A 17277-nucleotide genomic window follows, 5' to 3' on the forward strand; every position below is an offset into this window, starting at 1 on the left:
GGTTGATGTTCTTGTGTCATTATGCCAAAGCACTTACATATTGAAATACATACTATTTTGTATTAAAATTATTTTCTTTGTATTTCCCTTTTATGTTATTAGGGCCATGTGCATATATATTTGGAAATTATATGTAGTTATGATCTATAAATTTAACTGTAGAATAGTAAAAAATATTTTTAATTGAAAATATTAAAAATTTAAAGTATTAAGAATAACTGGAAAAAAAAAAAGAAAGAAAGAATAACTGTGACAAGCAGGGAGCATTGGTATAATGAGCTGGAAACCACTGCTGACAGTTTTCCACATCTCCTCGGCCAAGGTTCAAGTGCCCTGTGTCCTGCCTGCCCTGAAGTGTGTTACTCAACTTTCTTGGAGTCTCTGAAATATTTCAAAATCCTTCCAACAAAATTTCTTCTGCCTTTTGTTTGCTTTTGTTTAGGACAATAACTAAGATATCCTCCTTCTCCTTCACTTTCCAAGTACAGTTTACTGATTGGTCTTGGCCTCCAGTCTCTCCTCCTCCAGCTCACTTCTAGAAACCAGCTTTAATCAGGTCCCCCTTTCTTGTAAAGCCCCCTCAGTTTCCCACTTCTATACCTTGCTCATGCTGGCCCCTTGATCTGGAATGCTCCCATCTCCATACACACAGACCCTGGCCATTGTTTAAGACCAGGGATTCACAGCATTGGCTGCAAATTAGAATTACCTGGGGGAGATTTTAACCTGTGCATGACCAGGCCACATCCCAAACCAATGAAATCAGGCTCTCTGGAGGTAAGACCCAGGCATCAGTATTTTAAAAAACTCAACAGATGATTCCAACGGGCGGCCAAGGCAGAGAACCACTATTTAAGCCTCAAGCAACCAGCCATAGTCACTCCCACCTGGAAGGTCTGTCTCTCATCTATAGAGTCCACAACTCCTTATCTCCTGTTTTAACTACATTTTTTCCATCTTTACTGACTTGTCTCTTATTTCTCCACCCGTCCTGGAGTGGCAGCTTTTTGAGGGTAGGATCGAGGTCTGTGCCATCTTTGTGTCCCAGAGAGCACGGCACTGTGCACAGTCCAGAAAAGCCCAAGGTTTTACTGCCCAGGAATGCCCACTGGGATGCTCCCCAGTGCTGTAGCAGGGGTTCCCCAGGGGCCCTGACAGTCTTACCTATGACAGTCAGCCGGGCGACATGGGACTTTGCAGCCCCAGCGTCACTCTGGGCCTTGCAGAAGTACTCCCCGGCCTGGTCCCGCTGCAGGTTCCTCAGCACCAGCTTGCTCTCGTGTTTGTAGAGGGAGGGGTCCAACAGTGTGCTGTTATGGTACCTGCAAGGGATGGAGAGGGACAGCCTGAGGGGGCAGTAGGAGGGCTGGTATCCTTGGGGACAGTGCCAGGAGCAAGGCAGATGGTGGACAGGTCCCTGCAGACACCAACACCACCACTGACTCAGCTCATTCAAGAACACGGACTGGCCTGGGAGTCAGGGGACTCGATTCTGAGTCTCAGCCCCACCACTAACTGGCTATGGACCCTTAGACAAATCATTTCACGTCTGAGTTTCAGCTTCCTGTTCTATGAAATAGGAGCAGTGATTCCTAGCTGACTCCATAGAATTGTTGAGAGGGTCAAACAAGATAATGGCTATAAAATGTTTGTGAAGGGTAAAGGACAGCCACTGGGGACACTGACCTTGTTTGCCCTTGTCTGGGAAATTAGGGCTGGGGAACCTGGTTCTGTGTCCCAAGGATATGAGTCAGGACCCCAAGACCAGAGCTGCTCTGGGGGGACCCCAGCTTTGATAGGACAACAACAGGGCTTGCTCGTTGTCTGGGTGGCCTCAACCCTGCTGGCCCCCACTTGTAAGTGCCCGTTTCCTGGCTCTGCACCAGGGCCTTACTTGTAACTTTATTCTATCAGTTATTGTCATGATTAATAAGTCCAGACCCAATGCAAGAAAGCTCTGGTTTCCAAGAGGAGAACTGGGCCAGGCAGCTGGCAGAATACTCACCAGAAATACTTGTCTGGTTTGGGCTTCCCCGTGGCCTTACAGCACAGGGACACACTCTGCCCAGCTCTCCGTGCTTTTGTCTTGGGGTTCATCACAATGTATGGAGTCTCTGAGACAGAAGATGAGACATGGTGTTTTGGGTTTTTCTTTGTGACAGGTTCTCCAGAGCCTTGCTCCCTCAGGTATTTTGACATGTGTTAAAATTGTACAACTTCACACACACCACCCAGCCCCTCTCTAATGGTCCTAATAAGTAGCTGGTCCAGAATGGAGTCCACTCCATCTACTCAGCCTGGAACCTGCTCCCATGGCCTCTCGGGCAGCATCTGGGTGAGGCAGTGGAGAACCAAGGGGACCTTGTACCAGCCAAGATTCCCAAACACTGCCATTGAGACAGAGCTGGCTGCTCTGCTGACTCCAGCAGAATTTTCTGGCCATTCTGCACCATTTCTGAATTCCCCCAGCCTCTCTCTCTATGCCCTTCAAACGTTATACTGTATTGTAATTGACTATGTTAGATAAGGTGACCAGGAAAGAACTCATACATTTGAGGAAGCAAGCCATGCCAATATCTGGGGGAAGAACACTCCAAGCAGAGTATATAGCAAGTGCAAAGGCCCTGAGGCAGGAGTGTGCCCGTGTGTTTGAGGAACAGATAGGAGTAGAGTGACTCAGTGTGGGTGGAGGGGACTATAATAGGAGAGGAGAGGGGAAGAGAGAAGAGAAGGAATGGGGGGTCTGGCAGATGATGTTGGGACTTGGGGATTTTTGAGTTTTACTCTGGGCAACCTGGGAAGCCAGCTCTTAGTACTGTAATCCTTTTATTTAAAAGTCCAGCCTTCTCCCCAGCCCTATCCCAGAGAAGTTAAGTACCTGCCCTCATGAACTCCGCCTTGATGGTGGCTGCCTTCAGTCTAGTCTTAGGCATTGTGAGCCTGATAGGGGCAAACTTGGTCTTTGTGATCTTCAGGATGCTTCTGCCATCGGGGCACAAGCCAGGGACTCGGAACCTCCCGCTGCTGTCCGTCTGGGTCAACAGCTTAGGTGTTTTGGTCAGGACGTAGACAGTAGCCCCTGAGGCTGGGGCACCCCCAGGGAGGGAGACAGCCCCATACAGCACGAAGTCCTGGCACATGCAGGCGTCACAGTCAGCATTCACCTGGCCCATGGGGCAGGTCAGGTCACAGGCTGTGGAAGAAGGGGCCACATGAGGAGGGCATGTGTGGATTCTGGCCCTCCTTCAGTCACGTCCCAGCCTGTGGACTCACATATGCTTCCTCTCCCCCTTAGGCCTTTGTTACCCTTCCTCATCAGCCTGCATGACTAATTCCTACTCATCCTTCAGGACTTAGCTCAGGACACCTCCTCTAGGAAGCCTTCCTCAATTCCCCTAAGCTATAATAATTGACCGTGCACTATGCTCCCACGTTATCCTCTACATCCCCCATCGGTGCACGTAATAGATGCTCAGTTAATACTTGCTGAATGAATGGATGAATCTGTCTCAGTCTGACCCTCTAATCTATTCTAGGCTGCTTCAGCCCCAGCCCCATGCCTGCCCAGTACCAAGAGCTGGGGTAGTACCTGAACAGGCCTGCTCCATGCAGAGCCGACCCTGCTCGGTGGCATCATTGCACAGTGACACCGTCTCCGCCAAGCAGGTGCGTGTTCGGGTCTGGACCCCAGGGTGACCACAAGCAGCAGAACACTTGCTCCAGGGAGACCACGGGCTCCAGAGGCTGTGCTCTGTGTCTTGGCGCAGGGATCCTGCAAAGCAGGATCAGCAGATGGTCTGACTTCCCTCTCAAAGGGACTCTGTCAGGAAATCTGACCCAGAGGCTGTTTTTTCTCAGAGAGCAAGGCCTCCATTTACATCATAAATGTCACTGATATTTCTATTTCCTGCAATGATCTTTCCAACAGATGGACATCAAGAGTCTTGAGGAAGTGGTGTCTCTAAGTTTTACAAAAACACCGAATGGCCTAGGGGTGGCCCTGAGAGGGACTTGTTGGCCAAGCACTGGGACTTTGATGCGCTGTCCTAGGAGGTGCAGGGATAGCACCATCTTACCCTTTACCCATGCTCCTGAAGAAGGGCCCCCCGGGAAGTCAGGGCCTGGGGCCTCAGTGACATCAAGCCCCCTCTGCCCACCCTCCTCACCTCTGGTCTGAGGCCTGTGTACAAGAATGGAGGCCTCGGACCTCACTCAGGAGACCTTGCTCAGCCTGAGCTCCCACTCCAGACGACCACCACTGCCTCCTGGGCCTGCAGGGTCAGGCCGTGTTCACTGGCAGGATCCCGGGAGGGGAGCGTGCATATCCAAGAAGTGGGTAGGCCTGCAGCTGGCTCTGAATTATCCAGTGTGGGGAGAGGGGATGGAAAGAGCACGAACTCTTGGGCTCTGCAAACACAGGCATGGGTTTAAATCCCAGCTTTCCATTTATCAGCTGTGTCGTCCCAAGAAGTTACCTAAACTCCCTGAACCTGGAATAACTTGTCAAAATGGAGATTCCTCACAGGTCAGTTGTAAAGGTTGAGTAATGTAGATAACTAGCAGTGTCTGGCACAGAAGAACTAACATAGAAACTGACACTTAGTGGACCTTCACCTGCATTAAGCCCTCTACATTCATTATCTCATTTAATCCTCATAAAAACCCCTATGAAGGATTACTAATATTACCCCTGTTCTACATGTGAGAAACCTGAGGCTCAGAGAGCTTCAGAACATTTGCCTAAGGAACACAGTAGAGATGGTAGGCCCAGATTCAAACCAAGCAGCCCAACCGCAGAGCCTGTGGTCTTCACCACCGTGCCACATGCACTCAGTAAAGTGGATTGAAAGGAAATTACCCATCAACACAGAACACTGTTGGGAAGATTATGGTTCTCATGACACTAATGGGTTATTATGGAGTCAAAGCATGTGTATGTGTGTGATAACCAGAGTTCCCGTAGCCGGACGCAGGTGCTGGCTCTCCCTTTGCCGAGGCTGGTGGGAGGTAGCGGGTGGGGACTGGTCAGGCTCACCTGGCGGGCAGAGGAAGCGCACGGTATAATTGGAGCAGTTCTGGCCAGGCCGCTGCTCCCTGTTGAGGCACCAGAAGCCCTCAAGGGGGTTGCCATGGACCACTTGGCCAGTGCTGCCTGCGGGTATCCAGTCGGTGGTCCAAGCCTCTAGCCGCAGGGGCCGAGGACACACCCGGTCCCCGTAGTAGAAGTGAATGGCATCCAGCCGCTCGTAGTCGCCCCGCCCACCTGGGTGGTCGATGTTGAACCACGTTGTCCACTCCCCAGGACCTGAGAGAGAGCCAGGTAGGAGAGGAGCCAGGCCCTGGAGCTCCAGGTGAGCTCAACCTCTGCAAGCCATCCCTAATACCCCTCACCCGTCCCTCACTGGTCTCAGGCCCTCATCGCATCTCTCTCTCCAGCATCTCTCCAATCTCTTACACTTCTGCACACCCTACTGCCAAAGGTTCTGTTAAAGCTCTCAGCAGCCTTGGCTGTACCATGTCAGAAACTTCCTGCCTGGGTCTCTACCTCCAGCTTCCTCCGAACCCATCCCCACCCCTCTCCAAACACTGCAGTCAGGGTGAGCTTTCTCCACGTGGCTTGGGCCACATCACTCCTGGCTTTAACTCTCTTAACCAGGCATTCAGGTGCTGGTGAGCTGGCCCCTGGTATCTCTCCATCCTCATCTTCCCACTCTCTCCCTGCCAGCCTGTGCTCTGGCCCCAGCAAGCCCTACAGCATTTCTGGAAGCTATCAGGCAGCTTCATGATTCTGAGCTCTCCTATATACTTGGTCCCTCTGGCTGAACAGAGATGTAGGCCAAATGCCTTTTTTTTTTTTTTTTTTTTTGCCACACCGCACAGCATGCAGGATATTAGTTCCCCCACCAGGGATGGAACCCATGCTCCCTGCAGTGGAAAGCATGGAGTCTTAACTACTGGACCACCAGGGAAGTCCCCAAATGCCTTTTAAAAGTGGGTTTCAATCTGTATGACAGACTCTAGGTCCTTGTTATACAGCAGAAACTAACACAACATTGTAAAGCAATTACACTCCAATAAAGATGTTAAAAAAAAAAGATATCTAAATATATATATATATTATAACCATGACCATTTACAAATAAAACATTTTTGAAAATTAAAAAAAAAAAAAAGTGGGTTTCTATGGAGCCCTGACATTGTTCCCTGGCTGCAGAGATCCTCTTAGCAAGCTCAGTAAAAACCCTCCCCCCAATCACTCCCTGCTTCAGCCACAACTCACTGTCCAGGGGGTCAGCAGGCTTGGCAAAGATGCCTGAGGTCCTCTTCCCAGGCTGGACTCTTCTCACCGACTGAGTGAGCATCATCTGCCTCCCTGAGGACCAGGAGGATAAGTGAGAGGCCAAAACAGTTACAGGGGCCCAGCAGGGTCCTGCTACTAGCCTCTCAAGACATAGGGAAGCAGTGTGATGTGGGGGATGGAACATAAGCACTGGGTATGGGTTCAAATCCCTACTCTGCCACTTACTGGCTGTGTGACTTCACAAAAACTTTATTCCTTTAAATCTGTTTCCCCATAAAATAGAGCTGCATCAACAATCACCACATCATAGGGTCCTGGTGCATATTCAGGGTGATGGTGAAGGTAAAGGGACATGGCATGCAGCGCATGGTCAACAAATGGTGGTTCTCTTTTCACTCTTGTTCTAGAAAGGGACCATGGGATGCTGCTGAGCAGCTGGGGCTCCTACTTTAGGGTTTGAGCCTGTTCTTCTTGGCGGAATGGAACCTCACTTTCCTCATCTGTAAAATGGACATATTAGTTCCCACTGCACATATGGTAGTCCAGTTGGCATGAGGATTCCATGAGGTAACACAAAGTAAACATCTCTGAAGTATACGGAGATTGAGACTGTGAGCCCCAGTCACTCTGCCACTTCCTGACTGTGTGACCTTGGGCCAGATACTTAACTCATCTGACCCCTCATCATAAAGTGAGGATAATAATAGTTCCTATCCCAGAGGATTGTAGGGATTAAATAAGCTCATTCATAAAATCCACTTAGAACAATGCCTAGCACAGAATGTTTGCTGAATAAGTGTTAGCAACTCCTTTTAGCTCAAGACCTGGACAATAGATGTCCATTTCCTTTCTCCTGGCAAAGTTTGGCTTTGGGAATCCACCCTCACCCTCATAGGGCCTAACTGGAGGAGTGGTCCTTTAATTTTCTGACCCCAGGCTGGCAAAGTCTGCCTGAGGAAGGGTATAGGGACCTCGGGCCACAGGCAGCGAGCCTCCAGGCCCACGCCACCGGAGGCTGCGTTGGGGGCTCCAAAATGGAAAGGAGAAAGGAGAGCAGAGCACTGCAAAAGCTTTGAAAGGTAATTAACTCTCACATGAGAGAGCCAAATCAGTATTCTCTTTGCTGCTTAATTGGGGTGATAGGAGCTCTTTTAATCAGACTAATCTGATTTCCCCTCAGATGGCTGAATGTTAATCATCTTCCCCAACAGCAGCTGTCAGGGTAGAAAGAGCAAGGCAGGAGGTGGGCACATGTAGGGTTTGGCAAGATGCTGAGACAGCCTTTGTTCCTGCATCTGTGGTCACAAAGCCTGCAGTGCTCGCTGCTTTATGAGAGGATTTTGAGCATATTTTTGCTTTACCTGAGTATGTGGCTAGAAATCAGGAAAGGAAGGGGAGATGGGAGAGAGTATACAGGATAGTGCTGGGAGCTCTGATGCTTAGAAGCCTTGGGGAGCCCACCAGGCAAATTCTCTCCACCTGTTCCCTTGAGAACTCAGTGTCACCAGAGAATGGGGTCAGAGGACAAGGAGACCAGAAGGGGTTCTGGTGTCTCTGTGAAATTTGGCTACAGGGTCTAAATGAATTTTCATGAAACTAAAACCAAAAATCTGGCTGTGAGAACTCAGTGATCCCTTTTGCTTTGGCTATCAGAAAGCTCAGAGCTAAACTTAACACTCAGGGGCGGTGGTAACCCTCTTATCTTTTTTCCGCCTTCTGAGTGACACTTACCCTGCTCCTCACTTAAAAGATTCTGTTCTGTGAGTTTTAATATTGGAACTTATCTCAAATCCTTTAGGAAAACAAGCAAGGTATAAATTATGAATAAATAGACAAACCAGCCTCAGGTCTTAGTGCCACTGCTGTGGCTTAAGGCAGATGCAGAGTTGGGTCCCAGACCATAGTGACTTCATTATGACAAGTGGGGAATTAGAGAGACAGTAGATACTTAGCCTGTACCCAACAGAGAGGTGACCTCTAGGACCAGGAAGAAGAACACACAGGCCTTGATCACCACCATCTTTCCTCCAGGTCCCATGGGGAACGTGGCAGGAGTTGAGTGAGGGCTCCTTCACAGAGTCGGATTGTCCCTGGAACGTGATCCCCTGAGAACTTTCTCAGATCAGTGACCTGCAAAGAAACAAAGCTTGTCAGGTTCCACTTCTCTGAGTCACCTCTTAGGGCTTGAGCAGAACTATTTCTTGACCTATCAAGGGTGAAAGGTGGACAGAATGAAGTCTTGTGAGAGTGACACCTGCCCAAATTGCAAATCTGGGCAGCTTGCAAGATGCAGAGACTCAGACTCTGAGTTCACATGAGGCAGACCTGGATTCAAACCCCGGGTCCAGGTGCCAGGGTCCCACATCGAGATAGGACACAAGTGACAGTAGGGGTGAGAAGTTTCCTTGACAATGAGGAGGGGCCTGGGCTCACCCGCGGCAGCCTCTGGGTGACTTATTAATCACTTCCCAGACCCGGGCTTGGGGGCATGTTTTGCTACCCCTTGGTGGGGCTCCCACTCTCACACAACAGGCCTACATATTAAGGCTATGCAGCCCCTGCCCCGACTACGGTGGCGCCTCACAGGGCAGGCCAGCTGAAGGGTGCAGATGCTTTAGACACACCACCTCCATGAACACATTCCCAGATGTGCACTGGCTGCGGCTGGAACACATTTCTGGCCTGTTTGTTTGGGGCGTGGCTGGGAGTTACACAGCCAGAGCCTGCTGAGGGAGAGCAGAGGGGATGCACTGGGAGAGGCTAGGGCCCCCCAGTAACTGCTGAGCGTGGGTTACGGGGAGAGGAGAGCAGGCCTGGCAATAGGGCAAGGACGCAGGGGGAGCGGCCCAGGCTCCCGCTCAATTTTCTCTCTCCCCAGAGCTCTGGCCAACCCAGAATCGGACCAGTGCCTGGAAATTCAAAAGTGATTCCCTTCAACCTCCAAAGTCCAGAGTGTGGTGAGAAAAGGGAGATTCCTCCTTTCTGGAAAAAAAGATTCAAAAGCACTTTGTTGGGACTTTCCTGGAGGCGCAGTGGTTAAGAATCCACCTGCCAATGCAAAGGACACGGGTTCAAGCCCTGGCCCGGGAAGATCCCACATGCCACGGAGCGACTAAGCCCGTGCGCCACAACTACTGAGCCAGCTCTCTAGAGCCCTTAAGCCACAACTACTGAGCCCACGTGCCACAACTACTGAAGCCCGCACGCCTAGAGCCCGTGCTCCGCAACAAGAGAAGCCACGACAATGAGAAGCCCACGCACTGCAACAAAGAGTAGCCCCCACTCACCACAACTAGAGAAAGCCCACGTGCAGCAATGAAGATCCAACACAGCCAAAAAAAGAACACAAAAACCCCGCAAATAAATAAATAAATGTATTTTTAAAAAAACAGCACTTTGTTGTCCCAGAAGAACAGACCAATCCCATGCTGCAGACCATCCAGCTCTAAGCCCACTAACTCCACCACCACCTGTTTCTCAGCCCAGAGGACACAGCACGGGTGTCCCCGAGGTCTCCAGCTCTTGTGTGTCTCATCCCAAGCTCCCAGGCTCTGAGCAGAGGGCTGAGCACTCCGTGGGCCTGCACAGCGTTCAGTCTGGAACTGCTCCGCAACCGTCTGGGAAGCCGAAATGGCCTGAGGCACCTTGTGGAAAAACCATTTCCCATCTGGCAGCCCGTGGAAGTTTCTTCAGCATATGCTCTGCTGGTGAGGCTCCCTATCCCACGGGTCCCAGAACTCTCGGATAAAGAAGACTGGCTGACCGCAGGAAAAAAGCAGAGCGCCCAGAGGTACAGAGATCCTGACTGGGACCCTCTGAGGGCCCCTATCCTCAGGTGGGGGAGGGAAAAGACCTTGGGTCAATGGGAGAAAGGAGAGAAGTCCAAAGCAGAAAGGGGAGTCTTCTCTGGGGGAGATAAGGGGTGGTCAGGAATAGCTGAGCCAGGCAGTGGGGTGCAGGGATGGGCTGAGGAGAGTAGGAGTGGGGCTCACCGTGTCCTGAGCGGGACTCCTCAGCTGGGGAGTCCAAGTCTTCCTCTCCCCAGCAGTCCAGCCACTGGGCCTTATATAGCACAGCTGGTGGCTCAGCCTGTGGCAATGCACCACGGGAAGCGGCCGCGAAACCAGATCCAAGCCTGAGGAAGCTCGGCCTTCCCCACCCCTCCCCACATCCCCTGCAGACTCCAGGGGCCCGGATTTCGCTTCCAGATCCTCAGAGGGAGAGGCTGCAGGGCCTGGGGATGGGCCAGGTGGGCAGCTGCCTGGGGCTCCATAGGCCAGAGCAGAGGGATGGGTGGGGAGGCTGTTGGGCACTGAGCAGCCTGGGAAGCGGCCAAGGGCAATTCTACATGTGAGCAGCATTTCATAGCTCAGGAGGTGGGATGCTCTTGCCTAAGCTTTGCTTGCTGATCCCTCGCATGGCCCTGGCCCTGGACCACCTATGCAGAGAAAGAACTTTGCTGGCCTTAGCACATACCCCAAGCTCTCTTAGGGCCACAGATCACCTGGCCTCTCAGCTGGGGGAGCTTGGTCTGAGTTGGGCAACTACTCAGCTTCTGTGGCTTCTGAGGGAGCACTTAGGGAACCTCAGAGGGGACAAGGGACAGAGGAATGGTGGGGCACAGGATGAGAGTAGTTCTTCCTTACCTTTGCCTGCTTCAATTTGGGTACCTGCCTATACCCATTGGACCCGAGAGGAGCTCCTGCATGTGGATTCTCTGAGATCCTGCCAGATGCTCATATGTGCGTGTGTGCGTGTGTGTGCGTGTGTGTGCGTGTGTCTGACTTTGGGTATGGGTGCCACCAGCAGTGAACAGCAGCCTTACCCATAGGTGGCACAGGCAGATGCTTGTGTTTCCAGACTTCACCCGCCTCCCCTGCAGCATGAGTCTGCCTGTCGTCACAGGCAGCAGTTCTGTAATTTCAGCGTGCATCAGAATCCCCTGGAGGGCTTGTTAAAACACAGATGCTGGGCCCCTCACCCAGACTCTCTAGTTCAGTAGGTCTGAGGTGAGGCCCGAGACTTTGCATTTCTAACAAGCTCCCAGGTGATTTTGATGCGGCTGGTTAACAGACCACACAAGGAGAGAGTACCAGGTGGAGGCAGAAGATGGGGAGGGGTGAGCCAGGGAGACAGCAGGAGCTTCCAAGGCCTGCCTCATGTCTCAGGCTCATCTGGCCTGGGCTGGGCTTTCTGCCTCATGCAGGGCCTGGAGATGGAGGCCTGGCCCATGTGGCCCTCCGCACCAGTGTCAGCTCACTCTTTCCACACACCCTCACTGAGCGCCTGTTTGGGGGGCAGGCTCCAGACTGGGCACTGGGAGGCCAGAGGGAGGAGATGTGTCCATGCATTCAGAGGAAAGAGCCTTGTATGGAAATGATCCCACAGTGTAGCCGTGCACACTCTTATCCAGAGAGCTGTGCGTGTGTGGTTGTGTGTGTCTGTGCCTGTGTATATGCTGTATGTGTGTATGTCTGTGTCTTTCTCTCTATGTGAATATGTGTGTGTGTGTGTGTGTGTGTGTGTGTGTGTGTGTGTGTGTGTGTGTACAAACAAGGGTTTAGGAGCTCTGTTTCTCTGAGCATCATCCTGGACAGGAGCTGTTGGGGGAGAGGAGGATGGTGGAGGAAGGATGTTGAGCAGGGACAGCCCCTAAGCAGATCTGGGGCACAGAGCTGGTTTGCTTTTTCTGTTGGAGCCTGGTCTCCCTCCTGGCCCCCAGCTTTTGGTCCATAGATCCTGTAGTAGACCCAGTCTGGTCCAATTATTATCAGAGCCAAGCCATGAAGCAGCTTTAGCCTGAACTAAGTGAAGGCAAATTCTGAACTGAGTGAAGCCCCTGAGAACTCTGCTGGTCCATGGACAGACAAAGGCTGAACCACAATAGCCTGATCAAATAACAGGAGAAAAACAGGAACTTGGGAGTCAAAAGCCTAGTGCTGGCTCTGTTGCTAATTTTGATGTGTGATCTTGGACAAGCAATGACCCAAGTGACCCTGGACCTCAGTGTCCCCACCTGTGTAACAGGAGTTTGGACTGAGGGAGCTCTGAGTCCCCCACCAGCTCTTACAAGACTTGATAAGACGCTGACAACTAACACTGCAGAAAGGAGAGAAAAGAAGAAATGACAGCTCCAAAGAATCTCACCAGAGGTCAGGAGGGAGGCCAGAGAAGCTACCTGACCACAGAGTCTAGATAAGGAGAGCAAGGTAGACAGGAGAGGAAGGTGGGGAAAGGTAAACCAGAGGACCAGAGGTCAAGGTCAGGGTAATCAGCTGCTTTCCAAGGCCTCTACTCAATGGAACCCCAGAGTATGTGAAAGAGGTCTCCCCAGCCTCCCAAATGCACCCCTCTCTTCTCTTTCTGTAGTGGGAGGAGGGAAGCCTATAAGGTGAGGGCTTGGTAAAGTGGAGCTCCTTAGGCCATGATTCCTGCCTAGGTGTCCTTGCTTGGCCCAGAACTCACACTGAGGCCCCATCTATCCTGCCCCAGTGGCCAGAGGGTATTGTCATGGTTGGCACAGGCTGAGGGACTGTGAGCTAGAATCCCTGGGTTCTGATTACAGCCCAGCCAGTTGTGTCCCTCTAGCTCATGTCCTCCTACCTCCCCCATCAAAGAATCCTTTCCTGTCCCCAAGTGGGGCTGAGCTGTGAACTGCACAGGGCTAGATTGGTGGAATCTGAGCCCGCTCCCAGCCGGTGCTCCCAGGACTCCTTTGAGGGAGAGGCTGCTGCTCTCCTTGGCCACGACCTTAGGATAGTCAGGGCTTGGGAGGCAGCCACAGATCTGGACTGTCCAGGGCCTGGCCCAGATGGGTCAGCACCAGCCATGAGTGGCCACCTGGGGCTTCTGCAGGCCAGGCTAGTCTGCTACAGCTCCAAGCCCCGGCTTGGAACACACTGAAACCCATCAGTCACTCCCACCCCTATCCAGGGGATTGAGGGGCTTGGAGCCAAGTTTAGCCAGGCCAACTGTGACCCAAGCCTAAGGCCAGGGGTCCCCACCCTGCTGAGGGGAAAGGAGCTTGGGAACACTGGGAGGGGTCTGACATGATGCTGGTGGCTCCAGAGGAAGGTGCTGTGTCTCTAACATGCTCTCTGACCACCTCTCCCATGCTCCCATCATTGCCTCCCTGCGACCTGAGGGGGCTTTGCAGGCCTGGGTAGGGACAAGCCACTAATGATCCCTGGGGACTGGAAGACTTGACTGTAGCTCTGAGTAACCCTCAGGGGCTGCTGACCCAGTATGTATGGGAGCCTAGACACCCAGAGTCTACGGGAGTGGGAGAGCTCGCTCTCTGACCCTGTTGTTCTCCTCCCTGTCCTAGATACAGTCTGTCACTGTTCCAACCCAATGCCTTTTTAGTTTTATTCCTCAGCTTCCCATCTTGAAATGCAGCCCTTCCTCCCCTCCCATGTGAATGTCCCCCACCTTTCGATGGCCCATCTCAGTCTCCTCCCTCCTGCCCTCTCTGACCACCTAGGCCCACCTTGACTATTCCTTCTCGGGTCTCAGATGATAATGTTCACCATCCTGTAATATACAAGGCACATTCATGGTCATCATCTCATCTTCAGCCTCACAGTTGATCTGCGAGGCAGGGATGACCACACCCATTTTATAGAGGGAAAACTGAGGCTCAGAGAGGTGAAGTCACTCAGACACAGTAGGTCTTCAACTCAGAGTTGCCCCTGGGAACCGGTGACCTAGTGTAGACCTTGTCATGGGGTGCCCTCAGCTCAGAGGAGCCACCATGGAAATGACACTGCAGTCATATGCTCCTCAACGAGAACATACTAGAACACTCTGGCTCTGCCTGCCTGGCACATACACCCTGCTTCCCATACATACACTAATTTCAAAAATGTCCCCATCTAACATGATCCAGCTATCTATCGTACTGTGGTGGGTTAAATATGGCCACAAGTTCTTTGCAACGCTCCCGTTATGAGGTGGAGTCTCTTTACTCACCTTTGACCTGGGCTGGCTTTGTCACTTGCTTTGAACAAAGGAATGACAGAAATGACACTCAAGAGACTTTGCCGCCTTCACTCCCCAGGAACACAGTCCTGAGACCACCATATAAAGAAGTCAATCTATCCTCCTAGAGGATAAGAGACCACATGAAGGAGAACTGAGGCCCCCAGCCAACAGCCAGACATGTGAATGAGGCCATCTTGAATCTTCCGCCTCAGCAGTTGCATAAGTGAGCCAGGTAAGACCAGCAGAGAAATGGTCTAGCCACCCATAGAATCGTGAGAAATAATAATCATTGTTGTAAGCCACTGAGTTTTGGGGTGATTTGTTGTACTGTAATAGATAACTGATATACACGCTAAGAGTAAAAGATCTTTCAGTTGCAAGAGACAAAAGCATAACTCAGATTGGATTATGCAGGAAAGGAAACTGATGGTTGTTATAACTGAAGTCCTGGGAAAAACTGGATCCAGGGACTCAAACAATATCATCAGGACTGCTCTCTTTCCATTTCTCAACTGCTTCCTCTGAGATGGCTTTTTTCCCAAGGAGGCAGTAGCACAGTATGTATTTTCCCAAGTTGGCTGCAATGATAGCTCCCATTGCGCATGTTCTTGTACAAGGTGACTGCCCTACTCTGCCATCAAGAGGTGGGGTGGGATAGGGAGGGTGGGAGGGAGGGAGACGCAAGAGGGAAGAGATATGGGAGGGAACATATGTATATGTATAACTGATTCACTTTGTTATAAAGCAGAAACTAACACACCATTGTAAAGCAGTCATACTCCAATAAAGATGTTAAAAAAAAAAGAGGTTGTAAGACACTCTGTCTTATACTCTACAAATGAAAAAAAAAAAAGAGGTAGAATCTAATTTCCTTCCCCTTGAATCTGAGCTGGGCTATGACTTGCTTGTAACCAAGAATGAGGTGAACTTCTAAGGCTAGGTCAGAAAAGGTCATGCAGCTTCCACTTGGGATGCTTCCTCTGGGGAAAGCCAGCTAACTACCCAGAGACCACCAAATCAGAGAGGCCTGGTGTAGGTGTTCTGGTGGGTAGTCCCAGCTGAGCCCAGCCTTCCAGCCCTCACATCACCAGTCATGTGAGTGTAGCTGTCTTGTACCCTCTAGGACAGACCAGCTCATTTACCAGATGGATGCCACTGAGTGGCCTCAATCAAAGTCATAAAAAGCAGAATGGCCCAGTCAAGCCCTACATGAAATCCTGACCTACAGAATTCAGGGGATATGATAAAATGATTATCATTTAAGCCACTAAGACTTGGGGTAGTTTGTTACACAGCAACAGTAACTGGAACAGATGCCATTCCCATGTATTATCTTCCAGAAGCTCCAGACTCCCTTCTAGCACATCTCAAATCTCCAATGGAAAAAGCATGCGGCTTCCAGCAGAAGTCCTGGGAAAGGCTCTCATTGGCCCATTCCTGACCCAGTTCCTGTAACCATGTGGGTGGAAAGCTCTGATTAGCCCACCTCCAGAGGTAGGGGTAGATCATCCCACTGGAATCACATGGACTGATTTTTCTCAAAGGAAAATTGTGGTGCTGTCCCCAGAAGTAGGAAGAACGGATGCTAGGAAGTAAAAAGTGACACGTACCCACCTAAAACACAACCACAACCACAACCACCCCTTTTCTAGTAGGAGTCAACCCGAAATGTCTAACTACTAACCTTGATACCAGCAGTTGAATCCTGATATCAAGAGACCACTTTAACAGCTGTCAACCTCAGCATTTACACTCCCTTTGTTCTGCTGCAAACCTACCCATGTATGACTTCCCCTCACCCTGTAACCCTATCAACACCTTCCAGAAGAGTTGAGCAAAGCTGAGCAACTATAATAACAACTCCAGCTTGGAAAATGGAAGAAACACAAAGAAACCTTCAGAACTATGTAAGCCACACGGGTTGCTGCACGCACTGCCGCCTGCCGGTCAGCACCTGGTCTTGTAAGGGTGTGCTCACTCCGCACAGGTTGTGGGTGGGAGCAGACGCCCTGAGAATGGGCCGTGGTCTGCTAGATCTCCCAAGACACGTCAGGTAGAGCCCTCCGCCTTGCGCGGTGTGCTCGCTGTGGTCATCACAGAATGTTCTTCAAGCTTAAAAAAAAAAGGTCGCCTCACTGTCCCTGTGGTGACTCACCATGGTCACAGCCTTGAGTTTACGTCTGAGTGTCCCCACGGTGCCCTGCTGTCTCTCAGGGACACCCACATTCATGATTTTGTACAGGATTACTGGGTGCACACTTACCAGGGAGTCATCGCAAGAGTGTTCACACTCCCCTCCCGGACTAGTCACACTCAGTGGGATGTGTTTGCCCTGGTGGTTCATCAGGCTCGCCCCGAAGCATCTACCAGACTCTGCTGCTTGCTTCCCATGACCCGAGGCCTCTTTTCATGACTCCCCTGAGAGGCCCCAGGTGGCTCTGGTTGTGGTACGGCTTCAGCTCTGACCATGATGCTTGCTGGCAGCCCAGAAGAGCCTGCAGTAGTGATGGGGGTGGCATCAGTCAGGGGTGAGGCGAGGCGGATGCCAGGTAGTTGTCCTCTCTGGCTGTGCATTCCTGGGACCTGTGGACCTTTAATGGGCTAGAGCTGTGGGAAGTTAAGTGTAAGGAGCCTCCCTCTTTCCAAGCAGAATCTTTCACCCACACGACGCCTGGGCCATAAAGATGTGGGACTCCAGATGGCCCGGGTGAGCAGGCAGGGAAGGGGAAATGGAGGTTAGAAAGGCCTTGGTGAGTAGGCTTAGCCAGACAGGGTGGGACAGAGGAAGAGAAACAGACATGGGCCTGCACAGACCATTCTTAGTGGGTTGGCTTTTTGTTCCCAGAAGCAAAGCAGTGTTCAGGGTGGCTGAATTGGGGCACTTTTCCCCCCAGGAGAACAAGAGCTTTGAGGACAGAATGTTGGCCAGTGACAGGGAAGGCAAAGAAAGGGAAGAAGAAATTTGAATCCCACTTCCCATTTTTAAAAATTGA

General features: G+C 51.3%; 1 protein-coding gene across 5 annotated transcripts in view; it reads right to left on the reverse strand.

Moving 5' to 3' along the window:
* The window catches only part of CILP (cartilage intermediate layer protein), a 33636-nt gene that overhangs the window by 3731 nt on the left and 12628 nt on the right, over window positions 1-17277 (reverse strand). The window contains exons 3-10 of one of the 5 annotated variants that reach the window (XM_082445044.1): window positions 16548-16779; window positions 8261-8431; window positions 6281-6373; window positions 5036-5305; window positions 3590-3772; window positions 2879-3193; window positions 2006-2114; window positions 1165-1322 (exon numbers count right to left, since the gene is read on the reverse strand). In XM_082445044.1, the coding sequence (XP_082301170.1) occupies window positions 1165-1322; window positions 2006-2114; window positions 2879-3193; window positions 3590-3772; window positions 5036-5305; window positions 6281-6373; window positions 8261-8339 (1207 nt within the window). In that variant the 5' untranslated portion in view covers window positions 8340-8431; window positions 16548-16779. Of the gene's footprint in view, window positions 1-1164; window positions 1323-2005; window positions 2115-2878; window positions 3194-3589; window positions 3773-4166; window positions 5306-6280; window positions 8432-16547; window positions 16780-17277 lie in introns of those variants that run through there. The other 4 variants (XM_082445043.1, XM_082445045.1, XM_082445047.1 and 1 more) reach the window with 4 other exon arrangements.

Source organism: Balaenoptera physalus (genome assembly GCF_965194825.1).
Source record: "Balaenoptera physalus genome assembly, chromosome: 2".
Taxonomy (NCBI): Eukaryota; Metazoa; Chordata; class Mammalia; order Artiodactyla; family Balaenopteridae; genus Balaenoptera; species Balaenoptera physalus.